This window comes from Pseudophryne corroboree, chromosome 8, assembly GCF_028390025.1.
Source record: "Pseudophryne corroboree isolate aPseCor3 chromosome 8, aPseCor3.hap2, whole genome shotgun sequence".
Lineage (NCBI taxonomy): Eukaryota > Metazoa > Chordata > Amphibia > Anura > Myobatrachidae > Pseudophryne > Pseudophryne corroboree.
Genome location: NC_086451.1, coordinates 415082803 through 415110348, shown reverse-complemented (window position 1 = coordinate 415110348; position 27546 = coordinate 415082803). Strand labels below are relative to the sequence as shown.

Sequence of the window (27546 nt, the reverse complement as noted above, 5' to 3'; positions counted from 1 at the left end):
TTCCCACGAGACTGGACATCGACTGCCCAACAGCTCCCGAACACTCAGGTGCACTGCACTGAGCGCTAGTGACATATCCCTTTGATTAAAAAGAATCACACAAGTGTGGACCCATTCACTGCATTTATTAGTCGGCTGTAGCGTCACATCTGTACATAAAATAAAGTTTATTTTGTTCTGGTAGAGAGTCATTGAGAAGTTGCCATGATTCCAGAGACACCTGGGGAGAGGGGAGAGAAATGTTTGCGCTGTAAGTGGAGGCTCCGGGCAGCAACATATTATTAAGCTCTTTACTACAGGAAATAATATCTAACTTTAAGCACTGCATCTGACTATTGCTCTATTTCCATTGATCTCTATGGGATTACATTGTTTACAAACACACTAAGCGATATCATAATGTTGTGCTGAATTTTTTCCCATTCATTTCAATGGATTATTCACTACTTCTAGAAACAAAGCTGTAATCAATAGACCATTGTCATGAATGGAGCTTCACAACATTCTTTAATTAGATGTTCAAATGTATCTCCATTAATGCGCAAACAAAGCAGGGAGGCCAGCCAATCAAATTGACTCTTGTGAATGGCTGAAAGCCCACGCGGACACCCAGTCCATTGAAATCAGTCATTACGTAGCGTTCTGTGATATCCATTATGGGATACGTTTTCTATCAAGTGGCATGGGGTTTTTTTCCCCTTCATTTTAAAATTACCATAACTTCCTTTATTGCTTTTAAATAAAGTATATACGTGTAGTGCACATGCCGAAAACCCCACTGAAATAATGGACTATTGAGAGATATGGGAAAATCTCTAATGCTTACATTCTGGACAAATTGGAAAAATGTACGTGTATGCATCCATCCAGAACTGTACATGACAAAAGGTGAACCGCACATCAAGCACTTAATGGACACATGCACACACATTTCTAAGCACACTGAGAGGAGATATGCATTTGTGATGTCATTACAAAAGCAATGGCAGTGTGTGAGGGTGACCAAAGCGCCCCAGCTTTCTATGAAATCTGTGTGACCCGGCCTAGACGCACAGGGGGCGGTATGTAATTAAGTCCGAGTGCCTCTTAGACACACTCTACCGCAGAGTGTATCTAACCCATGGTTAGAGATTATGTATGCAAAATAGATACTGGGGGTCTATATTGCATATTAAACCCCCATCCCCCAAACCAAAAAAAAAACCCTCAAGACATTCTTGTCCTTTACATTTTTTAAGACTCATAATAGGCCTATGATCTAGGGGTCCTACAAGATAAATATGAAACGTAAGGGATCTATTTACTAAGCCTTGGATAGAGAAAGTCGATGGAGATAAAGTACCAGCCAATCAGCTCCTAACTGCCATGTTACAGGCTGTTTGAAAAATGACAGTTATGAGCTGATTGGCTGGTACTTTATCTCCGTCAACTTTATCTGCATTCAATGCTTAGTAAATAGACCATTAAGTCTGTGGCTGATCCTAATAAAACTTACTGTCAAAGTCAATCTTTTCCACAATGTTTTTGGGTTTGATGTTCTCCTCCTGGTTGCAGATGAAGATCTTGCCATTTTCAGCTTCCGTCCAGCCATATTTGCTCATCCAAACCCTGAGCTGGGGTTCTGGGAGATAGGGAAGAGAGATGAGGATACACAGAAACAAATTGACAATCCGTTTTCTATAGGTTCATGTTGGGACATTGCCATGGCTTAGACAAGAACCATCGCTTGCTGCCACATACAGAGAGTACAGAGTTACATGCACTGCTGGAGATGTATAGCCACTTCATGGTTTATATCAAGTCGCTTTCTCCCTCACCACAGCTTAGTACATAAACCCCTCCCATACCAAAAAAGGACAGACAGAACAATGTCAGGAGATGCATCAGATGTTAAGTACCTTCTCTATCTTTCATTCAAACCACTTATCATTTTAGCTCATTTATGGATCGTTCTACATACCTGACAGATCTCCAAGCATCTCGGCCAAAAGCCACCGGTCAATGTGCTGGTAAGTGATTCCAACGACATGGCAGATAACTGTAATGGAGACAGAATCAGACAGAAGCAGAATTCTAGAGCCGGACTAGGCAACTGCCGTCTTTCTACAAGAGTCTTAGGGGGAGATTCAAATGTTTGAAAAGTCGGTTGGGTGTCTGTTTTTTCCTGTCTATTAGAAAGGAAAAAACAGACTCCCAACTGACTTTTCAAACAGTTGAATCTCACCCTTAAAGTCCCCAAAGTTAGTTTTGCAGCTGCAGAAACTGCCAAATGGGTCCTCTTAGTAGCCACTGCAGCGAGTGGTACGTGTGTACATAAAACTAAAGAACCAGCATCTCAGTCCCTGGGTTAAACTCATCCATACATGTAGTACACTTACACTTCCTGACCGAGTCCTCAAAGCCGGCAATACCATCAAGTAGATCTAGATTCTCATCCAGTGCTTGCTGGTAAGAAAGATAAATAAATAAAAAACAAATAATAGGGTGCAGGGCTGTTACAATGTGGGAGCGAGGGGGATTGGGATAAAATAGTGGAAGGACATCATCACAGTAGCACATTAGACATTACCTCGGTTTCATTCCGTTCTAAGGCCGATGCATCGTTGGGACAGTAAGTGAATACCAACAGTGGCACATTAAATCATGCAATTTACCTTACATATACACAAGGTTAGACTACCACCTGTACATCGCCCGTACCTCACGCTGGGAGGTGCCATCTTAATTCACATGTAATTGAACTGACCCCCCTAAAATAAGAATTTACTTACCGATAATTCTATTTCTCGTAGTCCGTAGTGGATGCTGGGGACTCCGTAAGGACCATGGGGAATAGCGGCTCCGCAGGAGACTGGGCACAAAAGTAAAGCTTTAGAACTACCTGGTGTGCACTGGCTCCTCCCCCTATGACCCTCCTCCAAGCCTCAGTTAGGATACTGTGCCCGGACGAGCGTACACAATAAGGAAGGATTTTGAATCCCGGGTAAGACTCATACCAGCCACACCAATCACACCATATAACTTGTGATCTAAACCCAGTTAACAGCATGATAACAGAGGAGCCTCTAGAAAAGATGACTCACTACAGCAATAACTCGATTTTTTGGTAACAATAACTATGTACCAGTATTGCAGACAATCCGCACTTGGGATGGGCGCCCAGCATCCACTACGGACTACGAGAAATAGAATTATCGGTAAGTAAATTCTTATTTTCTCTGACGTCCTAGTGGATGCTGGGGACTCCGTAAGGACCATGGGGATTATACCAAAGCTCCCAAACGGGCGGGAGAGTGCGGATGACTCTGCAGCACCAAATGAGAGAACTCCAGGTCCTCTTCAGCCAGGGTATCAAATTTGTAGAATTTTACAAACGTATTTGCTCCTGACCAAGTAGCTGCTCGGCAAAGTTGTAAAGCCGAGACCCCTCGGGCAGCCGCCCAAGATGAGCCCACCTTCCTTGTGGAATGGGCTTTTACAGATTTTGGCTGTGGCAGGCCTGCCACAGAATGTGCAAGCTGAATTGTACTACAAATCCAACGAGCAATAGTCTGCTTAGAAGCAGGAGCACCCAGCTTGTTGGGTGCATACAGAATAAACAACGAGTCAGATTTTCTGACTCCAGCCGTCCTGGAAACCTATATTTCCAGGGCCCTGACAACGTCTAGCAACTTGGAGTCCTCCAAGTCCCTAGTAGCCGCAGGCACCACAATAGGTTGATTCAGGTGAAATGCTGAAAACCACCTTAGGGAGAAACTGAGGACAAGTCCTCAATTCCGCCCTGTCCGAATGGAAAAATCAGATGAGGGCTTTTACAGGATAAAGCCGCCAATTCTGACACGCACCTGGCCCAGGCCAGGGCCAACAGCATGACCACTTTCCATGTGAGATATTTTAACTCCACATATTTAAGTGGTTCAAACCAATGTGACTTTTGGAACCCAAAAACTACATTTAGATCCCAAGGTGCCACTGGAGGCACAAAAGGAGGCTGTATATACAGTACCCCTTTCACAAACGTCTGAACTTCAGGGACTGAAGCTAGTTCTTTTTGGAAGAAAATTGACAGGGCCGAAATTTGAACCTTAATGGACCCCCATTTCAGGCCCATAGACACTCCTGTTTGCAGGAAATGTAGGAATCGACCTAGTTGAAAATTCCTCCGTCGGGGCCTTACTGGCCTCGCACCACGCAACATATTTTCGCCAAAATGTGGTGATAATGTTTTGCGGTTATATCTTTCCTGGCTTTGATCAGGATAGGAATGACTTCATCCGGAATGCCTTTCTCCTTCAGGATCCGGCGTTCAACCGCCATGCCGTCAAACGCAGCCGCGGTAAGTCTTGGAACAGACAGGGTCCTTGCTGGAGCAGGTCCCTTCTTAGAGGTAGAGGCCACGGATCCTCCGTGAGCATCTCTTGAAGTTCCGGTTACCAAGTCCTTCTTGGCCAATCCGGAGCCACGAATATAGTGCTTACTCCTCTCCATCTTATAATTCTCAGTACCTTGGGTATGAGAGGCAGAGGAGGGAACACATACACTGACTGGTACACTCACTATGTTACCAGAGCGTCTACAGCTATTGCCTGAGGGTCCCTTGACCTGGCGCAATACTTGTCGAGTTTTATAAACATGTGGAAGACTTCTGGGTGAAGTCCCCACTCTCCCGGGTGGGGGTCGTGTCTGCTGAGGAAGTCTGCTTCCCAGTTGTCCACTCCCGGAATGAATACTGCTGACAGTGCTATCACATGATTTTCCGCCCAGCGAAGAATCCTTGCAGCTTCTGCCTTGCCCTCCTGCTTCTTGTGTCACCCTGTCTGTTTACGTGGGTGACTGCCGTGATGTTGTCCGAATGGATCAACTCCGGGTGACCTTGAAGCAGAGGTCTTGCTGAGCTTATAGCATTGTAAATGGCCCTTAGCTTCAGGATATTTATGTGAAGTGATGTCTCCAGGCTTGACCATAAGCTCTGGAAATTCCTTCCCTGTGTGACTGCTCCCCAGCCTCGCAGGCTGGCATCCGTGGTCACCAGGACCCAGTCCTGAATGTCGAATCTGCGGCCCTCTAGAAGATGAGCACTCTGCAACCACCACAGGAGAGACACCCTTGTGCTTGGTGACAGGGTTATCCGCTGATGCATCTGAAGATGCGACCCGGACCATTTGTCCAGCAGGTCCCACTGGAAAGTTCTTGCGTGGAATCTGCCGAATGGGATTGCTTCGTAGGAAGCCACCATTTTTCCCAGAACCCTTTCATTGATGTACTGAGACTTGGCTCTGTTATAGGAGGTTCCCGACTAGCTCGGATAACTCCCTGACTTTCTCCTCCGGGAGAAACACCTTTTTCTGGACTGTGTCCAGGATCATCCCTAGGAACAGAAGACGAGTCGTCGGAATCAGCTGCGATTTTGGAATATTGAGAATCCAATCGTGCTGCCGCAACACTACCTGAGATAGTGCTACACCGACCTCCAACTGTTCCCTGGATCTTACCCTTATCAGGGAATCGTCCAAGTAAGGGATAACTAAAATTCCCTTCCTTCGAAGGGATATCATTTCGGCCATTACCTTGGTAAAGACCCGGGGTGCCGTGGACCATCCATACGGCAGCGTCTGAAACTGATAGTGACAGTTCTGTACCACAAACCTGAGGTACCCTTGGTGAGAAGGGTAAATTGGGACATGAAGGTAAGCATCCTTGATGTCCCGAGACATCATGTAGTCCCCTTCTTCCAGGTTCGCAATCACTGCTCTGAGTGACTCAATCTTGAATTTGAACCTCCGTATGTAAGTGTTCAAGATTTTAGATTTAGAATCGGTCTCACCGAGCCGTCCGGCTTCGGTACCACAACAGTGTGGAATAATACCCCGTTCCCTGTTGCAGGAGGGGTACCTTGATTATCACCTGCTGGGAATACAGCTTGTGAATGGCTTCCAAAACTGCCTCCCTGTCAGAGGGAGACATCGGTAAAGCCGACTTTAGGAAACGGCGAGGGGGAGACGTCTCGAATTCCAATTTGTACCCCTGAGATATCACCTGAAGGATCCAGGGGTCTAATTGCGAGTGAGCCCACTGCGCGCTGAAATTCATTGAGACGGGCCCCCACCGTGCCTGATTCTGCTTGTAAAGCCCCAGCGTCATACTGAGGGCTTGGCAGAGGCGGGAGAGGGCTTCTGTTCCTGGGAACTGGCTGATTTCTGCAGCCTTTTTCCTCTCCCTCTGTCACGGGGCAGAAATGAGGAACCTTTTGCCCGCTTGCCCACGAAAGGACTGCGCCTGATAATACGGCGTCTTCTTATGTTGAGAGGCGACCTGGGGTACAAACGTGGATTTCCCAGCTGTTGCCGTGGCCACCAGGTCTGAAAGACCGACCCCAAATAACTCCTCCCCTTAATAAGGCAATACTTCCAAATGCCGTTTGGAATCCGCATCACCTGACCACTGTCGTGTCCATAACCCTCTACTGGCAGAAATGGACAACGCACTTAGACTTGATGCCAGTCGGCAAATATTCCGCTGTGCATCACGCATATATAGAAATGCATCTTTTAAATGCTCTATAGGCAATAATATACTGTCCCTATCTAGGGTATCAATATTTTCAGTCAGGGAATCCGACCACGCCAACCCGGCACTGCACATCCAGGCTGAGGCGATTGCTGGTCGCAGTATAACACCAGTATGTGTATAAAAAATGTTTTACACATTTCTGATAATACGAGTACCACCAAAAAGGGGTATTATGTTCGGTGAGGAAAAACTACCTGTAGTTTTCCTGAATCTGAGAAATTAAATGAGGTGTGTGATGATGCGTGGGTTTCCCCCGATAACAACTGCCAATTTCTAAAATGTTATTGGCATTATATCCTTTCCCGCCAGAGGTTAGGGTGCGTTCGGAAACACCCCCTAGGGTGGATAAAGCGCTCACACGCTTGTAAGAACAAGGGCTCTACCCTCTCCTGAGATGGCCGCCCTTAAGGATCCTGCTGATAGAAAGCAGGAGGGTATCCTAAAATGTATTCATTGCCTCAATCATGTAACGTGTGGCCCTACTGGAAGTCACATTTGTCTCTTCACCGTCGACACTGGAGTCAGTATCCGTGTCGGCGTCTATATCTGCCATCTGAGGTAACGTGCGCTTTAGAGCCCCTGACGGCCTATGAGACGTCTGGACAGGCACAAGCTGAGTAGCCGGCTGTCTCATGTCAACCACTGTCTTTTATACAGAGCTGACACTGTCACGTAATTCCTTCCAACAGTTCATCCACTCAGGTGTCGACCCCCTAGGGGGTGACATCACTATTACAGGCAATCTGCTCCGTCTCCACATCATTTTTCTCCTCATACATGTCGACACAAACGTACCGACACACAGCACACACACAGGGAATGCTCTGATAGAGGACAGGACCCCACTAGCCCTTTGGGGAGACAGAGGGAGAGTTTGCCAGCACACACCAGAGCGCTATATATATATACAGGGATAACCTTATATAAGTGTTTTTCCCCTTATAGCTGCTGTATTTTTAATACTGCGCATAATTAGTGCCCCCCTCTCTTTTTTAACCCTTTCTGTAGTGTAGTGACTGCAGGGGAGAGCCAGGGAGCTTCCCTCCAACGGAGCTGTGAGGGAAAATGGCGCCAGTGTGCTGAGGAGATAAGGCCGCCGAGAAGGGGGCGGAGCCTATCTCCCGTTTTTCTGTGTATTCTGGCAGGGGTTAAATTCATCCATATAGCCCAGGAGCTATATGTGATGCATTTTTTGCCATCCAAGGTGTTTTTATTGCGTCTCAGGGCGCCCCCCCCCAGCGCCCTGCACCCTCAGTGACCGGAGTGTGAAGTGTGCTGAGAGCAATGGCGCACAGCTGCAGTGCTGTGCGCTACCTTGTTGAAGACAGGACGTCTTCTGCCGCCGATTTTCCGGACCTCTTCTGTCTTCTGGCTCTGTAAGGGGGCCGGCGGCACGGCTCTGGGACCTATCCATGGCTGGGCCTGTGATCGGTCCCTCTGGAGCTAATGTCCAGTAGCCTAAGAAGCCCAATCCACTCTGTACGCAGGTGAGTTCGCTTCTTCTCCCCTTAGTCCCTCGATGCAGTGAGCCTGTTGCCAGCAGGTCTCACTGAACATAAAAAACCTAAAACTAAACTTTTCACTAAGCAGCTCAGGAGAGCCACCTAGTGTGCACCCTTCTCGTTCGGGCACAAAAATCTAACTGAGGCTTGGAGGAGGGTCATAGGGGGAGGAGCCAGTGCACACCAGGTAGTTCTAAAGCTTTACTTTTGTGCCCAGTCTCCTGCGGAGCCGCTATTCCCCATGGTCCTTACGGAGTCCCCAGCATCCACTAGGACGTCAGAGAAAGGTACTTTATTTCATTTTCATGTTTCGTTGGTTACAAGTATATATTTATTAAAACATCTGTGACTAGGACCACAGTCAGTCCATCCAAGTGTTCAGCTTTTTACCTCTAGCTGGTATTGGGGAAAAGGCTGCAATTTTAAGGCTGAAGAGAACCTCTCGTTAGTCTTTTATGTACAGTATCCCACCACCTGTGCTGGGAGTCTGGTCTCTGGGTCTACTCTCCTTTCTTTGTACAAAAGTTTGGAGTATCACCACTAACCCCTAGTATAGTGCAATATATGAATATTCCAGCAACGGCAGCTATCACGAGAGCAAATGAGGCCTTTTAGTTAATTATAAGTCTGAAATAATTTACTAACGAGTCTAAGAATCAGCGCCACACCTAGTGCATTACTTCCATTCACATTAAATAAAAAAGGCAACACGCTCACATGAAATAACTTGTAACCGCATATAAATAAAAAAATAAAACCCTTTGTCAAGGTATCAGGGAACTACTAAGGACTCTATACAATTATATGTTCCACTGGAATACTTCCTCTTGTATGCCTCTCTATACATCACTATTCAGACCCTTTCCTGTCCGCCTTGTACAGCTTTAGGACTGTAACCGGGATGTAGACTACAGACATGTGATGTCCACATATTAACATTTATATTTTATGGGGGTAATGCACCAGATGTGTTTCTTATTGTTTCCAGTTTCACAATAACGTAAGTTTGGTCATTTGGGGGTCGGAGCTTTACTGATAAAGTAAGATTTTACTCACCGGTAAATCTATTTCTCGTAGTCCGTAGTGGCTTGCCTGACTTATTTGGCGAAAATATGTTGCGTGGTGTGAGGCCAGGAAGGCCCCTACAGAGGAATTTCAGCTGGGTCGTTTTCTGCACTTCCAACAGTCAGGAGTGACTATGGGCCTAAAATTGGGTTCCATTAAGGTCCAGATTTCGGCTCTGGCGATTTTCTTCCAGAAAGAACTGGCTTCACTGCCTGAAGTTCAGACATTTGTAAAATAAGAATTTACTTACCGATAATTCTATTTCTCGTAGTCCGTAGTGGATGCTAGGAACTCCGTAAGGACCATGGGGATAGTGGCTCCGCAGGAGACTGGGCACAAAAAGTAAAAGCTTTAGACTAGCTGGTGTGCACTGGCTCCTCCCCCTATGACCCTCCTCCAAGCCTCAGTTAAGATACTGTGCCCGGACGAGCGTACATAATAAGGAAGGATCTTGAATCCCGGGTAAGACTCATACCAGCCACACCAATCACACCGTACAACTCCTGATCTGAACCCAGATAACAGTATGATAACCGTAGGAGCCTCTGACAAGATGGCTTCCAACAATAAACAACCCGATTTGTTTGTAACAATAACTATATACAAGTATTGCAGACAATCCGCACTTGGGATGGGCGCCCAGCATCCACTACGGACTACGAGAAATAGAATTATCGGTAAGTAAAATCTTATTTTCTCTGACGTCCTAGTGGATGCTGGGAACTCCGTAAGGACCATGGGGATTATACCAAAGCTCCCAAACGGGCGGGAGAGTGCGGATGACTCTGCAGCACCGAATGAGAGAACTCCAGGTCCTCCTCAGCCAGGGTATCAAATTTGTAGAATTTAGCAAACGTGTTTGCCCCTGACCAAGTAGCTGCTCGGCAAAGTTGTAAAGCCGAGACCCCTCGGGCAGCCGCCCAAGATGAGCCCACCTTCCTTGTGGAATGGGCTTTTACAGATTTTGGCTGTGGCAGGCCTGCCACAGAATGTGCAAATTGAATTGTACTACAAATCCAACGAGCAATCGTCTGCTTAGAAGCAGGAGCACCCAGCTTGTTGGGTGCATACAGTATAAACAGCGAGTCAGATTTTCTGACTCCAGCCGTCCTGGAAACATATTTTCAGGGCCCTGACTACGTCCAGCAACTTGGAGTCCTCCAAGTCCCTAGTAGCCACAGGTACCACAATAGGTTGATTCATGTGAAACGCTGAAACCACCTTAGGGAGAAATTGAGGACGAGTCCTCAATTCCGCCCTATCCGAATGAAATATCAGGTAAGGGCTTTTATAGGATAAAGCCGCCAATTCTGATACGCGCCTGGCTGAAGCCAGGACCAACAGCATTACCACTTTCCATGTGAGATATTTCAAATCCACTGTGGCAAGTGGTTCAAACCAATGTGATTTTAGGAACCCTAAAACTACATTGAGATCCCAAGGTGCCACTGGAGGCACAAAAGGAGGCTGTATATGCAGTACCCCTTTGACAAACGTCTGAACTTCAGGCACTGAAGCCAGTTCTTTCTGGAAGAAGATCGACAGGGCCGAAATTTGAACCTTAATGGATCCTAATTTTAGGCCCATAGACAATCCTGCTTGCAGGAAATGTAGGAAACGACCCAGTTGGAATTCCTCCGTAGGGGCCTTCTTGGCCTCACACCACGCAACATATTTTCGCCAAATGCGATGATAATGTTTTGCAGTTACATCCTTCCTGGCCTTGATCAGGGTAGGGATGACTTCATCTGGAATGCCTTTTTCCTTCAGGATCCGGCGTTCAACCGCCATGCCGTCAAACGCAGCCGCGGTAAGTCTTGGAACAGACAAGGTCCCTGCTTGAGCAGGTCCTTCCTTAGAGGTAGAGGCCACGGGTCCTCCGTGAGCATCTCTTGCAGCTCCGGGTACCAAGTTCTTCTTGGCCAATCCGGAGCCACGAGTATCGTTCTTACTCCTCTCCTTATTATGATTCTCAGTACTTTTGGTATGAGAGGAAGAGGAGGGAACACATATACCGACTGGAACACCCACGGAGTTACCAGAGCGTCCACCGCTATTGCCTGAGGGTCCCTTGACCTGGCGCAATATCTGTCCAGTTTCTTGTTGAGACGGGACGCCATCCTGTCCACCTTTGGTTTTTCCCAACGGTTTACAATCACTTGGAAGACTTCTGGATGAAGTCCCCACTCCCCCGGGTGGAGATCGTGTCTGCTGAGGAAGTCTGCTTCCCAGTTGTCCACTCCCGGAATGAACACTGCTGACAGTGCTATCACATGATTTTCCGCCCAGCGGAGAATCCTTGCAGCTTCTGCCATTGCCCTCCTGCTTCTTGTGCCGCCCTGTCTGTTTACGTGGGCGACAGCCGTGATGTTGTCCGACTGGATCAATACCGGTTGACCCTGAAGCAGAGGCCTTGCTTGACTTAGGGCATTGTAAATGGCCCTTAGCTCTAGGATATTTATGTGAAGAGACGTTTCCATGCTTGACCACAAGCCCTGGAAATTTCTTCCCTGTGTGACTGCTCCCCAGCCTCTCAGGCTGGCATCCGTGGTTACCAGCATCCAATCCTGAATGCCGAATCTGCGGCCCTCTAGAAGATGAGCCTTCTGTAACCACCACAGGAGAGATACCCTTGTCCTTGGAGATAGGGTTATCCGCTGATGCATCTGAAGATGCGATCCGGACCATTTGTCCAGCAGATCCCACTGAAAAGTTCTTGCATGGAATCTTCCGAATGGAATCGCTTCGTAAGAAGCCACCATTTTTCCCAGGACTCTCGTGCATTGATGCACTGACACTTGTCCTGGTTTTAGGAGGTTCCTGACTAGCTCGGATAACTCCCTGGCCTTCTCCTCCGGGAGAAACACCTTTTTCTGGACTGTGTCCAGAATCATCCCTAGGAACAGTAGACGTGTTGTCGGAATCAGCTGTGATTTTGGGATATTTAGAATCCACCTGTGCTGACGTAGCACTACCTGAGATAGTGCTACTCCGACCTCTAACTGTTCCCTGGACCTTGCCCTTATCAGGAGATCGTCCAAGTAAGGGATAATTAATACGCCTTTTCTTCGAAGAAGAATCATCATTTCGGCCATTACCTTGGTAAAGACCCGTGGTGCCGTGGACAATCCAAACGGCAGCGTCTGAAACTGATAATGACAGTTTTGTATCACAAACCTGAGGTACCCTTGGTGAGAAGGGTAGATTGGGACATGGAGATAAGCATCCTTGATGTCTAGAGATACCATATAGTCCCCTTCTTCCAGGTTCGCTATCACTGCTCTGAGTGACTCCATCTTGAATTTGAACCTTTTTATGTAAGTGTTCAAAGATTTTAGATTTAAAATTGGTCTCACCGAGCCGTCCGGCTTCGGTACCACAAACAGCGTGGAATAATACCCCTTTCCCTGTTGTAGGAGGGGTACCTTGATTATCACCTGCTGGGAATACAGCTTGTGAATAGCTTCCAATACTGCCTCCCTGTCGGAGGGAGACGTTGGTAGAGCAGACTTCAGGAACCGGCGAGGGAGAGACGTCTCGAATTCCAATTTGTACCCCTGTGATACTACCTGCAGGATCCAGGGGTCCACTTGCGAGTGAGCCCACTGCGCGCTGAAATTCTTGAGACGGCCCCCCACCGTGCCCGAGTCTGCTTGCAGAGCCCCAGCGTCATGCTGAGGACTTGGCAGAAGCGGGGGAGGGCTTCTGCTCCTGGGAAGAGGCTGCATGGTGCAGTCTTTTTCCCCTTCCTCTGCCCCGGGGCAGGAACGAGCGGCCTTTTTCCCTCTTGCCCTTATAGGGACGAAAGGACTGGGTTTGAAAAGACGGTGTCTTTTTCTGCTGAGAGGTGACCTGGGGTAAAAAGGTGGATTTTCCAGCCGTTGCTGTGGCCACCAGGTCCGATAGACCGACCCCAAATAACTCCTCCCCTTTATACGGCAATACTTCCATATGTCGTTTGGAATCCGCATCACCTGACCACTGTCGCGTCCATAACGTTCTTCTGGCAGAAATGGACATCGCACTTACTCTAGATGCCAGGGTGCAAATATCCCTCTGTGCATCTCGCATATATAGTAATGCATCCTTTAAATGCTCTATAGTTAATAATATACTGTCCCTATCCAGGGTATCAATATTTTCAGTCAGGGAATCCGACCAAGCCACTCCAGCGCTGCACATCCAGGCTGAGGCAATCGCTGGTCGCAGTATAACACCGGTATGTGTGTATATACCCTTTAAGATATTTTTCAGCCTTCTATCAGCTGGTTCCTTGAGCGCGGCCGTATCAGGAGACGGTAACGCCACTTGTTTTGATAAGCGTGTGAGCGCCTTATCTACCCTAGGGGGTGTTTCCCAACGTGCCCTAACCTCTGGCGGGAAAGGGTATAGTGCCAATAATTTATTAGAAATCAGCAGTTTTTTATCGGGGGAAACCCACGCTTTATCACACACCTCATTTAATTCATCTGACTCAGGAAAAACCACTGGTAGTTTTTTCACACCCCACATAATACCCTTTTTTGTGGTACTTGTAGTGTCAGAAATGTTCAATGCCTCCTTCATTGCCGTGATCATGTAACGTGTGGCCCTACTGGACATTACGTTTGTCTCGTCACCGTCGACACTGGATTCAGTATCCGTGTCAGGGTCTGTGTCGACCATCTGAGGTAACGGGCGTTTTAGCGCCCCTGACGGTGTCTGAGACGCCTGAACAGGCACTAATTGATTTGTCGGCTGTCTCATGTCGTCAACAGTTTTTTGCAAAGTGCTGACATTGTCACGTAATTCTTTAATTACTACCATCCAGTCAGGTGTCGACTCCCTAGGGGGTGACATCACTAACACAGGCAATTGCTCTGCTTCCACATCATTTTCCTCCTCATACATGTCGACACAATCGTACCGACACCCAGCACACACACAGGGAATGCTCTGATAGAGGGCAGGACCCCACTAGCCCTTTGGGGAGACAGAGGGAGAGTTTGCCAGCACACACCAGAGCGCTATATATATATACAGGGATAACCTTATATAAGTGTTACTCCCTGTTATAGCTGCTGTATTTATATATTAGCTGCCAATAGTGCCCCCCTCTCTGTTTTACCCTGTTTCTGTAGTGCAGGACTGCAGGGGAGAGTCAGGGAGCCGTCCTTCCAGCGGAGCTGTGAAAGAAAATGGCGCTTGTGTGCTGAGGAGAAAGGCTCCGCCCCCTTCACGGCGGCCTTTTCTCCCGCTTTTTTCAGGAAACTGGCAGGGGATAAATGCATCCATATAGCCCAGGAGCTATATGTGATGCATTTTTTTTTAGCCATATAAGGTTTTTATATCGTTTATATTGCGTCTCAGGGCGCTCCCCCCCAGCGCCCTGCACCCTCAGTGACCGGAGTGTGAAGTGTGCTGAGAGCAATGGCGCACAGCTGCAGTGCTGTGCGCTACCTTATTTGAAGACAGGAACGTCTTCTGCCGCCGCTTTCTCCGGACCTCTTCGCTCTTCTGGCTCTGTAAGGGGGCCGGCGGCGCGGCTCCGGGACCCATCCAGGCTGAACCTGTGATCGTCCCTCTGGAGCTAATGTCCAGTAGCCAAGAAGCCCAATCCACTCTGCAGTCAGGTGAGTTCGCTTCTTCTCCCCTTAGTCCCACGATGCAGTGAGCCTGTTGCCAGCAGGACTCACTGAAAATAAAAAACCTATTTAAACTTTTACTTCTAAGCAGCTCAGGAGAGCCACCTAGCTTGCACCCTTCTCGTTCGGGCACAAAAATCTAACTGAGGCTTGGAGGAGGGTCATAGGGGGAGGAGCCAGTGCACACCAGCTAGTCTAAAGCTTTTACTTTTTGTGCCCAGTCTCCTGCGGAGCCGCTATTCCCCATGGTCCTTACGGAGTTCCCAGCATCCACTAGGACGTCAGAGAAAAAGGGAGTGCTACATATTCAGCCCCCTTTTTGTGCCTCCTGTGGCACCTTGGGATCTCAACGTGGTGTTGAGTTTCCTGAAATCACATTGGTTTGAGCCACTTAAGACTGTAGATCTGAAATATCTCACGTGGAAAGTGGTCATGTTATTGGCCTTGGCTTCGGCCAGGCGTGTGTCAGAATTGGCGGCTTTGTCATGTAAAAGTCCTTATCTGATTTTCCATATGGATAGGGCAGAATTGAGGACTCGTTCCCAGTTTCTCCCTAAGGTGGTATCAGCTTTTCACTTGAACCAACCTATTGTAGTGCCTGCGGCTACTAGGGGCTTGGAAGATTCCAAGTTACTGGACGTAGTCAGGGCCTTGAAAATTTATGTTTCCAGGACGGCTGGAGTCAGGAAAACTGACTCGCTTTTGATCCTGTATGCACCCAACAAACTAGGTGCTCCTGCTTCTGAGCAGACTATTGCTCGCTGGATTTGTAGCACAATTCAGCTGGCGCATTCTGCGGCTGGATTGCCGCATCCTAAATCAGTAAAAGCCCATTCCACAAGGAAAGTGGGCTCATCTTGGGCGGCTGCCCGAGGGGTCTCGGCTTTACAACTTTGCCGAGCTGCAACTTGGTCAGGGGCAAACACGTTTGCTAAATTCTACAAATTTGATACCCTGGCTGAGGAGGACCTTGAGTTCTCTCATTCGGTGCTGCAGAGTCATCCGCACTCTCCCGCCCGTTTGGGAGCTTTGGTATAATCCCCATGGTCCTTACGGAGTTCCCAGCATCCACTAGGACGTCAGAGAAGATTTTACTCACCGGTAAATCTATTTCTCGTAGTCCGTAGTGGATGCTGGGCGCCCATCCCAAGTGCGGATTGTCTGCAATACTTGTATATAGTTATTGCCTAACTAAAGGGTTATTGTTGAGCCATCTGTTGAGAGGCTCAGTTATATTTCATACTGTTAACTGGGTATAGTATCACGAGTTATACGGTGTGGCTGGTATGAGTCTTACCCGGGATTCAAAATCCTTCCTTATTGTGTCAGATCTTCCAGGCACAATATCCTAACTGAGGTCTGGAGGAGGGGCATAGAGGGAGGAGCCAGTGCACACCAGATAGTACCTAATCTTTCTTTTAGAGTGCCCAGTCTCCTGCGAAGCCCGTCTATTCCCCATGGTCCTTACGGAGTTCCCAGCATCCACTAGGACGTCAGAGAAATAACAATACTCATAATTAGCAGGAATGTGTTCTTAACCTCTGCTGGGCTATATTTTGTGCCTGTTTATCATCTCACTGCTCTGTCTGTTCAGTGTTTGCAATCAAGTTAGTTGCTGCTGCCATATTGTCTGCTATGTGGCCTCCCGGTCTAAACACGGCTGGGAAAGGCAAGTTTATGGGAGCTCTGCTGAGATGGCAGTTTTCTATCCATAATAGCAGGCAGGTAATCAGACAACCATGCTGTATTATGATAATATCGCTGTAATCTGAAGAGCTAATACTGTAGATACACGAGTAAGGGGTCTGACTGCAATACAGGAGGGGAGCTACTACGCTAGACTGGACTGGGAGGCAGACTGTATTGGTCATCTACCACTACTACCTTGTCGTTTCAGGTGCTGCTGGGAATAGATGTGTATGCTTACAGGACTATAAGAATAACTCGCTGCAAGTGCTCCCTTGTGTCTGACAGCTCAGGATTGCATTCCTTATTGGCACTGCTGGGTGTATCTTTCTGCAAATGGAGCAACCTCGGCCTATTAGGGGCTACTATTGCTCTCCCAAAACATTTCAATAGATGACTGCATAGTGTTGCCATTATTGTAGCAACTTCCAAGCAATGCAGTTTTCTGTGTTGCCTATAGGGCAGGTTAACAAGTTCAGGCTCTCTGGTTTGTCTGTGCGACAGCGCACACCTAACATAGAACTCTACCTGCAGACATATGCCCCTACAGGAGAGGTTCCCAGACGCGGTCCTCAAGGCACCTCAACGGTCCAGGTTTTAAATGTATCCATGCTTGGCCACAGGTGACTTAATAAGCACCTCAGTCAATTTGATTTAACCATCTGTGCTGAGCCATGGATTTACCTAAAACCTGGACTGTTGGGGTGCCTTGAGGACCGCGTTTGGGAACCTCTGCCCTATAGGGTACCCCTCTCACGTCAGGTAGGTTCTCCACCCTAAGAGCTTACCTACATTCACTGTTTATTTATACATAAGTGCTAGCCCTGTACCTATTATACAGCAACTAGATTTCAACATGCCACAGCCGTTCATTTGAAAGAAAAGAAATAGATTCGGAAGGGACTTCAGTTAGGTATGAGCGTGGACTCGCACCGTAGCCATCTTCTCCGAGTGCATATTTGCTTTCCATCACTCACACCATACATACAGCGGATTTCAGGTGTTTCCTTATGGTGCCTTTCAGGTTCCCTCCAGTTTCAGGTGGTGTGTGTTTAATTAGGTCACCTTCCTGCATTAGGATATTATGTATATTTTTATTTCATACCATATACGCTGCTGTGGGACTGCACATCCCAGGGCAGGGCATGCTGGGGTGTGCCATTAAACAGCAACTATGGGGACACTTTTTGCCCACCCCTTATAAGGGGATGCGGTCAAGATGCCGCCGGCCGGAATCCCGGCGGTCGAAATACCGACGCCGGAATCCCGACCGCCACAATCCCGACATATTCTCCCTCCGTGGGTGTCCACGACACCCATAGAGGGAGAATATAATAGTGTGCCGAGCGTAGCGAGGCACCGTGCCCGCAGCGTGGCGAGCGAAGCGAGCCCGCAAGGGGCTGCGTTCTGCTCGCCACCCCTGTCGGGATTGTGTGGTCGGGATTCCGGCGTCGGTATTTCGACCGCCGGGATTCCGTCCGGCGGCATTTAATACTGATCCCCTTATAAGATGTTCCTGCTCTTCTCTACAAATGTGGAGTCTTCTCCTGTTGTCACCTGTACACCATATTAGCAGCCCTTCCCGGAACCCGATACCTTTGTTATTTACATAGGATCGCCAGAACTGTACACACTACTCACCAAAGCCTAAAAAGTGACAATATAACCTACCCCTTCTGGCTACGGATACTCTTCCTATACAACTAAGTACCCAAGTATGTATAACACATTTGTTATTGTCTAATATCAGTAATAGAAGCAATGGAGTAGCAAATTCTCAGCCCACTGAACCAGTCATACATAACCTGTTCTCACAGAGGTGTGACATGTACACCATGCCATATCTGATCAGACCAGTGTACAGGGGTCATATCTGCTCAGACCAGTGTACAGGGATCTCATCAACTGCATCCAAGGACGACACTTACCCAAAAGGACTGGAAGTGACAGGTCTCAAGGAGGTCCCCCAGATACAGGATCTGTCTTATTGGACGGTCCTCTTGCTGAGAGTGCAGATGTTAAGGAGACATTGGGGAAGAAAAAGTGAAAACACACCAGAGAATCAGCAGCTCAACCAATTCTGTGGCATCACTGCAGACAGAGGAACATTTCTACCTTGGCCACGTTTCAGTTCTGGTAAAACCCTTTGAATACCACTAAACATGAAATACAAGTTACTTTATAGCAGAGCTGCAAATTAGATGAAACATTCCAAGAATAAAAGTTAGAGCAATAGAGCGGAGATTAAGGGAAATTTCCTTTGGACAAAAGACTTCCTGTCACTACAGAAAAACATCAATCAGTGGAATATTTATAAACTAAGCCCCACAACTAGCACCATGATCAAGTCCAAAAGTGGAGTTCACTATCCGAAGACAGAGAAAAGTGAATTCCCCTCCATGTGGAAGGACTGATAATGTACTCAGTGGACAAGCCAAACTGACAAGTCTCATAGAGGCTTATCACAACCGGCTGACTGTCTGGAGTTTCCTGCAAGTAACTAGAACTTGGCAGAAAATTAGGTTCTAGTACACACATTGCAAGGATAAATCATAGAATTCACATAAGGTGTATCATTTCATACATTGCTATGTAGCCTTAATAAAATAAATGGTTCATTAATTACAGAAGCTCGCTATGGGAAAACATTACTATGAAACAAAAACCATTATTCAGGCCTTAACCAGCACAAAGCAAGATGGCTGATATTGGTCTGATTAGGAAATAAGGTAGGTAAATGAGCAGTGGATCACACACTGGTGGTAATGAAAGGATACATGAGTCTGGTCAATCATACACTTGCAGAGCGTGAAATCTGTGTGCGGCAGATTGGTCAGGGCTTTGAGGAGGATCTGCGCGGTGACTGTAGTCTGGAAGAAGGCTGGGTTGAACTGATATCTGCGAGCAAAGACACACAGAAGTCCTGTCTTCTCTGCAGTACTTTCATACAGAAATGTATCCCCACCACACTGAAACCAACTCCTATTTCTAAGGAAGGCTGGACAAGCTTAATAAAAGCACATAATCTAGCAACTACATAACATGGTAGGATACCTGTGGCTTTCTAGGTGGGGCAGCACTACAAGTACCAGCCTTCCCTTCTAGTCTCTGCTTTGTATCCCAATACCAAAACAACACTGGTTTAACCTCTTCTGCTATAAACATCATTATATATTTAAGTCATTCCTCCAGGGGGTCTGTTATAGATGCAGAATTAACAGTTTACTTTATGTTTAGCTATTCTACAGAAAGAATCCTGTTTGTGCGTATTTCTATTCGATAACATGGAAGAACAATTAGATTTCAGATTTAATTTCTTTGCAGAGCAAAAAATAAGAATTTACTTACCGATAATTCTATTTCTCGGAGTCCGTAGTGGATGCTGGGGTTCCTGAAAGGACCATGGAGAATAGCGGCTCCGCAGGAGACAGGGCACAAAAAGTAAAGCTTTAGGATCAGGTGGTGTGCACTGGCTCCTCCCCCTATGACCCTCCTCCAAGCCTCAGTTAGGTACTGTGCCCGGACGAGCGTACACAATAAGGAAGGATTTATGAATCCCGGGTAAGACTCATACCAGCCACACCAATCACACTGTACAACCTGTGATCTGAACCCAGTTAACAGTATGATAACAGCGGAGCCTCTGAAAAGATGGCTCACAACAATAATAACCCGATTTTTGTAACTATGTACAAGTAATGCAGATAATCCGCACTTGGGATGGGCGCCCAGCATCCACTACGGACTCCGAGAAATAGAATTATCGGTAAGTAAATTCTTATTTTCTCTATCGTCCTAGTGGATGCTGGGGTTCCTGAAAGGACCATGGGGATTATACCAAAGCTCCCAAACGGGCGGGAGAGTGCGGATGACTCTGCAGCACCGAATGAGAGAACTCCAGGTCCTCCTTAGCCAGGGTATCAAATTTGTAGGATTTTACAAACGTGTTTGCCCCTGACTAAATAGCCGCTCGGCAAAGTTGTAAAGCCGAGACCCCTCGGGCAGCCGCCCAAGATGAGCCCACCTTCCTTGTGGAATGGGCATTTACATATTTTGGCTGTGGCAGGCCTGCCACAGAATGTGCAAGCTGAATTGTATTACACATCCAACTAGCAAAAGTCTGCTTAAAAGCAAGAGCACCCAGTTTGTTGGGTGCATACAGGATAACAGCAAGTCAGTTTTCCTGACTCCAGCCGTCCTGGAACCTATATTTTCAGGGCCCTGACCACATCTAGCAACTTGGAGTCCTCCAAGTCCCTAGTAGGCGCAAGACACCACAATAAGCTGGTTCAGGTGAAACACTGACACCACCTTAGGGAGAGAACTGGGGACGAGTCCGCAGCTCTGCCCTGTCCGAATGGACAAACAGATATGGGCTTTTTTGAGAAAAAAACCACCAATTTGACACTCGCCTGGTCCAGGCCAGGTCCAAGAGCATGTTCACTTTTCATGTGAGATGCTTCAAATCCACAGATTTGACTGGTTTTAAACCAATGTGTTTTGAGGAATCCCAGAACTATGTTGAGATCCCACAGTGCCACTGGAGGCACAAAAGGGGGTTGTATATGCAATACTCCCTTGACAAACTTCTGGACTTCAGGAACTGAAGCCAATTCTTTCTGGAAGAAAAATCGACAGGGCCGAAATTTGAACCTTAATGGACCCCAATTTGAGGCCCATAGACACTCCTGTTTGCAAGAAATGCAGGAATCGACCGAGTTGAAATTTCTTCGTGGGGCCTTCCTGGCCTCACACCACGCAACATATTTTCGCCACATGTGGTGATAATGTTGTGCGGTCACCTCCTTTCTGGCTTTGACCAGGGTAGGAATGACCTCTTCCTGAATGCCTTTTCCCTTAGGATCCGGCGTTCCACCGCCATGCCGTCAAACGCAGCTGCGGTAAGACTTGGAACAGACATGGTACTTGCTGAAACAAGTCCCTTCTTAGCGGCAGAGGCCATAAGTCCTCTGTGAGCATCTCTTGAAGTTCCGGGTACCAAGTCCTTCTTGGCCAATCCGGAGCCATGAGTATAGTTCTTACTCCTCTACGTCTTATAATTCTCAGTACCTTAGGTATGAAAAGCAGAGGATGGAACACATACACCGACTGGTACACCCACGGTGTTACCAGAACGTCCACAGCTATTGCCTGAGGGTCTCTTAACCTGGCGCAATACCTGTCCCGTTTTTTGTTCAGACGGGACGCCATCATGTCCACCTTTGGTAATTCCCAACGGTTTACAATTATGTGGAAAACTTCCCCATGAAGTTCCCACTCTGCCGGGTGGAGGTCGTGCCTACTGAGGAAGTCTGCTTCCCAGTTTCCATTCCCGGAATGAAACACTGCTGACAGTGCTATCACATGATTTTCCGCCCAGCGAAAAGTCCTTGCAGTTTTTTGCCACTGCCCTCCTGCTTCTTGTGCCGCCCTGTCTATTTACGTGGGCGACTGCCGTGATGTTTTATCCCACTGGATCAATACCGGCTGACCTTGAAGCAGAGGTCTTGCTAAGCTTAGAGCATTATAAATTTACCCTTAGCTATATTTATGTGGAGAAAAATCTCCAGACTTGATCACACTCCCTGGAAATTTTTTCCTTGTGTGACTGCTCCCCAGCCTCTCGGGCTGGCCTCCGTGGTCACCAACATCCAAAACTGAATGCCGAATCTGCGGCCCTCTAGAAGATGAGCACTCTGTAACCACCACAGGAGAGACATCCTTGTCCTTGGATATAGGGTTATCCGCTGATGCATCTGAAGATGCGATCCGGACCATTTGTCCAGCAGATCCCACTGAAAAGTTCTTGCATGAAATCTGCCGACTGGAATTGCTTCGAAGGAAGTCACCATTTTTTTTACCATGGCCCTTGTGCAATGATGCACTGATTTTAGGAGGTTCCTGACTAGCTCGGATAACTCCCTGGCTTTCTCTTCCGGGAGAAACACCTTTTTCTGGACTGTGTCCAGAATCATCCCTAAGCACAGGAGACTTGTTGTCGGGATCAGCTGCGATTTTGGAATATTTAGAATCCACCCCTGCTGTTGTAACAGTATCCGAGATAGTGCTACTCCGACCTCCAACTGTTCCCTGGACTTTGCCCTTATCAGGAGATCGTCCAAGTAAGGGATAATTAAGACGCCTTTTCTTCGAAGAAGAACCATCATTTCGGCCATTACCTTGGTAAAGACCCGGGGTGCCGTAGACAATCCAAACGGCAGCGTCTGAAACTGATAGTGACAGTTCTGTACCACGAACCTGAGGTACCCTTAGTGATAAGGGCAAATTTGGGACATGGAGGTAAGCATCCCTGATGTCTCGGGACACCAGATAGTCCCCTTCTTCCCGGTTCGTTATCACTGCTCTGAGTGACTCCATCTTGATTTGAACCTTTGTAAGTGTTCAAATTTTTTTAGATTTAGAATAGGTCTCACCTAGCCTTCTGGCTTCAGTACCACAATATAGTGTGGAATAATACCCCCTTTTCTTGTTGTAGGAGGGGTAATTTAATTATCACCTGCTGGGAATACAGCTCGTGAATTTTTTCCCATACTGCCTCCTTGTCGGAGGGAGACCTTGGTAAAGCAGACTTCAGGAGCCTGCGCAGGGGAAACATCTCGACATTCCAAACTGTACCCCTGGGATACTACTTGTAGGATCCAGGGGTCCTGTACGGTCTCAGTGTCATGCTGAGAGCTTGTCAGAAGCGGTGGAAGGCTTCTGTTCCTGGGAATGGGCTGCCTGCTGCAGTCTTCTTCCCTTTCCTCTATCCCTGGGCAGATATGACTCTTATAGGGACGAAAGGACTGAAGCTGAAAAGACGGTGTCTTTTTCTGCAGAGATGTGACTTAGAGTAAAAACGGTGGATTTTCCAGCAGTTGCCGTGGCCACCAGGTCCGATGGACCGACCCCAAATAACTCCTCTTCCTTTATACGGCAATACACCTTTGTGCCGTTTGGAATCTGCATCACCTGACCACTGTCGTGTCCATAAACATCTTCTGGCAGATATGGACATCGCACTTACTCTTGATGCCAGAGTGCAAATATCCCTCTGTGCATCTCGCATATATAGAAATACATCCTTTAAATGCTCTATAGTCAATAAAATACTGTCCCTGTCAAGGGTATCAATATTTTTAGTCAGGGAATCCGACCAAGCCACCCCAGCTCTGCACATCCAGGCTGAGGCGATCGCTGGTCGCAGTATAACACCAGTATGTGTGTATATACTTTTTATGATATTTTTCCAGCCTCCTGTCAGCTGGCTCCTTGAGGACGGCCCTATCTATAGACGGTACCGCCACTTGTTCTGATAAGCGTGTGAGCGCCTTATCCACCCTAAGGGGTGTTTCCCAACGCGCCCTAACTTCTGGCGGGAAAGGGTATACCGCCCATATTTTCTATCGGGGGGAACCCACGCATCATCACACACTTCATTTAATTTATCTGATTCAGGAAAAACTACGGTAGTTTTTTCACATCCCACATAATACCCTCTTTTGTGGTACTTGTAGTATCAGAAATATGTAACACCTCCTTCATTGCCCTTAACGTGTGGCCCTAATAAGGAATACGTTTGTTTATTCACCGTCGACACTGGATTCAGTGTCCCTGTCTGTGTCTGTGTCGACCGACTAAAGTAAACGGGCGTTTTAAAACCCCTGACGGTGTTTTTGAGACGTCTGGACCGGTACTAATTGTTTGTCGGCCGTCTCATGTCGTCAACCGACCTTGGCGCGTGTTGACATTATCACGTAATTCCCTAAATAAGCCATCCATTCCGGTGTCGACTCCCTAGAGAGTGACATCACCATTACAGGCAATTGCTCCGCCTCCTCACCAACATCGTCCTCATACATGTCGACACACACGTACCGACAACCAGCACACACACAGGGAATGCTCTGATAGGTCCTGTCCTCTACTAGCCCTTTGGAGAGACAGAGGGAGAGTTTGCCAGTACACACCAAAAACGCTATAATTATATAGGGACAACCTTATATAAGTGTTTTCCCTTATAGCATCTTTTTTATATATTTCTAACGCCAAATTAGTGCCCCCCCTCTCTGTTTTAACCCTGTTTCTGTAGTGCAGTGCAGGGGAGAGCCTGGGAGCCTTCCCTCCAGCCTTTCTGTGAGGGAAAATGGCGCTGTGTGCTGAGGAGATAGGCCCCGCCCCTTTTTCGGCGGCCTCGTCTCCCGCTCTTAACGGATTCTGGCAGGGGTTAAATATCTCCATATAGCCCCCGGAGGCTATATGTGAGGTATTTTTAGCCAAAAAAGGTTTTCATTTGCCTCCCAGGGCGCCCCCCTCCCAGCGCCCTGCACCCTCAGTGACTGCCGTGTGAAGTGTGCTGAGAGGAAAATGGCGCACAGCTGCAGTGCTGTGCGCTACCTTAAGAAGACTGAGGAGTCTTCTGCCGCCGATTCTGGACCTCTTCTCGTTTCAGCATCTGCAAGGGGGCCGGCGGCGAGGCTCCGGTGACCATCCAGGCTGTACCTGTGATCGTCCCTCTGGAGCTAATGTCCAGTAGCCAAGAAGCCAATCCATCCTGCACGCAGGTGAGTTCACTTCTTCTCCCCTAAGTCCCTCGTTGCAGTGATCCTGTTGCCAGCAGGACTCACTGTAAAATAAAAAACCTAAGCTAAACTTTTCTAAGCAGCTCTTTAGGAGAGCCACCTAGATTGCACCCTTCTCGGCCGGGCACAAAAATCTAACTGAGGCTTGGAGGAGGGTCATAGGGGGAGGAGCCAGTGCACACCACCTGATCCTAAAGCTTTACTTTTTGTGCCCTGTCTCCTGCGGAGCCGCTATTCCCCATGGTCCTTTCAGGAACCCCAGCATCCACTAGGACGATAGAGAAATAACTTTTGAACACGATACATATTTTTAAATATTTTTTATATCTGACACCAAAGTGAAAATGAATAACCTGGGCATAGGGGGGCGGGAGGAAGGATCGGAGCATCCTGGGATATGTTAAAGCTTTAACTCAGGGATGGGGAACCTTCGGCCCTCCAGCTTTTGTTGAACTACACAGCCCAGCATGCCTTGCCACGGTTTTGCTATTTGGCCATGCTAAAACTGTTGCAGGGCATGCTGGGATGTGTAGTTCAACAACAGCTGGAGGGCCGAAGGTTCCCCATCCCTGCTTTAACTGTTTGGTGCCTGGTCCTATCCGCCACCTACACCCCATTGTCTCCCCTGTGGAGCCCTATGGACCCTGCAAAAGAAGTTTTGTTATATGTAGAAGACACGTACAGCTTGAGCACAGCTAGATTTGCTTCCAGGTCATAAGCGTTTTCCTTAGCTTGCGTTTCCACATAGCGTTCCAGAGTTGCCAGGTTTTCTGGATTGTACCTATGGAAGACAGATCGATTAATAATGGAAACTCAGTTATGATTAATGGTTATTAATATGGCACCACCCTCTTCCGTAGCAGTGTACAGAGAGGAAATAAAGCATAGTAAAATACAGAAGAACAACGGGGAAAAGAATAACTGGGGAGATTTATCAAACCTTTTAAAGAGGACAAGGTGTTGTCTATAGTAACTATTCTTGTTCTCTAGTACATTCTATAAAGTGACAGCTAGAAATTGGTTGCTATGGGAGACATCTCCTCTTTAGACGGATGATGAATCTCTCCCAGTCTAAGGATAACAAGAAGTGTAGCATTATATACTGTATAAAAGATGCAAAAAGGTGTCATACAGTGCATTCAAGAGACAGGACGTGAGGATGCGCAGGCTGAAGAAATGGATGGGACAATATGACTGGGGGAAGGAGTCCTGCTCTTAAAAGGAGGGACATGATATGGAGGACTGCAGCAACAGAGGGTAACATGGGTGATGATCATTGGTGCCCATGTACTAACTAATACCCCTTTTCCACTAGCATTTTTAAACACGGGTAAATGCGCGGGGGCGCGCATTTACCCGTGTTTTTCCCTAGTGGAAACGGGTCCCCCGGCAAATTCCCGGATCAAATGATCCGGGAATCCTTCCCTGGTAGCTAGCCGGGTTGAACACGTGTTCAACCCGGCTAGCTGTCTAGTGTGAACGGGAGCCGTGTTGAGGTGACATGGCTCCCGTTCACACTGCATAGGGAGGGCGGCGCTGGGAGATCATGCAATCTCCCAGCGCCGCCCCTGCCGCGTCACTAGCGCCTCACCAACCCAGCAATTGCCGGGTTGGTGAGCGCTGTCTGCAGGGGGCTGTAGCACAAGTCGCAGCAGTGTCAGGCGATACAGCTGCGACCCGTGCTACGCTAGTGGAAAAGGGGTATAAAGTACCTGCCAATCAGCTCCTGTCGTTGCAACTAAGAACTGATTGGCTTGTACTTTATCTCTCTCTGTGGCAGATGTATTAAGCCTGGAGAAGTGATAAAGCAGTGATAAGTGTAAGGTGATAACACACCAGCCAATCAGCTCCTAACTGTCATTTTTCAAACTGTAATGATTGGCTGGTGCGTTATCACCTTCCACTTATCACTGCTTTATCACTTCTCCAGGCTTAATACATCTGCCCCTCTATGGCTTAGTGCATAGACCCTAAGGGAATGAGGGCAGTAGGCCTGGATATAAGGTGATCCCACCCCTTCATGTGCTGACTACGCACCACGTGTTATGTACATACAGCGCGCTACTGAGGGCGCTCACCTGTCTATGCCTCGGAGTAACGTCCCCACATTCGCTCTCATCTGTTCAAACGAGGCCATGTTGCTTACGGACAGGAAAGAAAGAGCGGAGCCGGAACCGGGCTGCGACTTCCTGTTCCCGTGCCCGGCTTCTCAGCGCTAGAGGAGGCCTCTAAGTTCCGCCCACACTGCGATCACGTGTGCTGCCGTAAATCGCTGCCAGTGCGCATGCGCTCTCATCATAATTATTATTATTTAAAAAAAAAAATCCCCAAATCTTAAAATGATGAGTACGCTAATGCGGCGGAGATTTACCGTCTCTGATAACATGGAAACATCTCCATGTAAGTGCAGTGCATTGCTAATAATAACTTAAGCATTAAGGTCCCAAGTGGAGAACACCATGTATGGTAGATGCTAGATTCAAGTGGCCTGTATAATCTGTCCCCTGGCCTGGGAAG

The 27546-nt window shown here is 47.7% G+C and overlaps 1 protein-coding gene across 1 annotated transcript; it reads right to left on the bottom strand.

The window, feature by feature from the left end:
• Positions 1-108: 108 nt before the first annotated feature.
• EIF3K (eukaryotic translation initiation factor 3 subunit K) lies at positions 109-27255 on the bottom strand. Its single transcript, XM_063937913.1, has 8 exons — positions 27108-27255; positions 25712-25810; positions 19225-19345; positions 18376-18450; positions 2379-2445; positions 1961-2038; positions 1496-1621; positions 109-220 (listed from the first exon to the last, which is right to left on the bottom strand). The coding sequence occupies exons 1-8, from the start codon at positions 27164-27166 to the stop codon at positions 189-191; spliced, it is 657 nt and encodes a 218-aa protein (XP_063793983.1). The 5' UTR covers positions 27167-27255; the 3' UTR covers positions 109-188.
• Between the last annotated feature and the right edge of the window lie 291 nt (positions 27256-27546).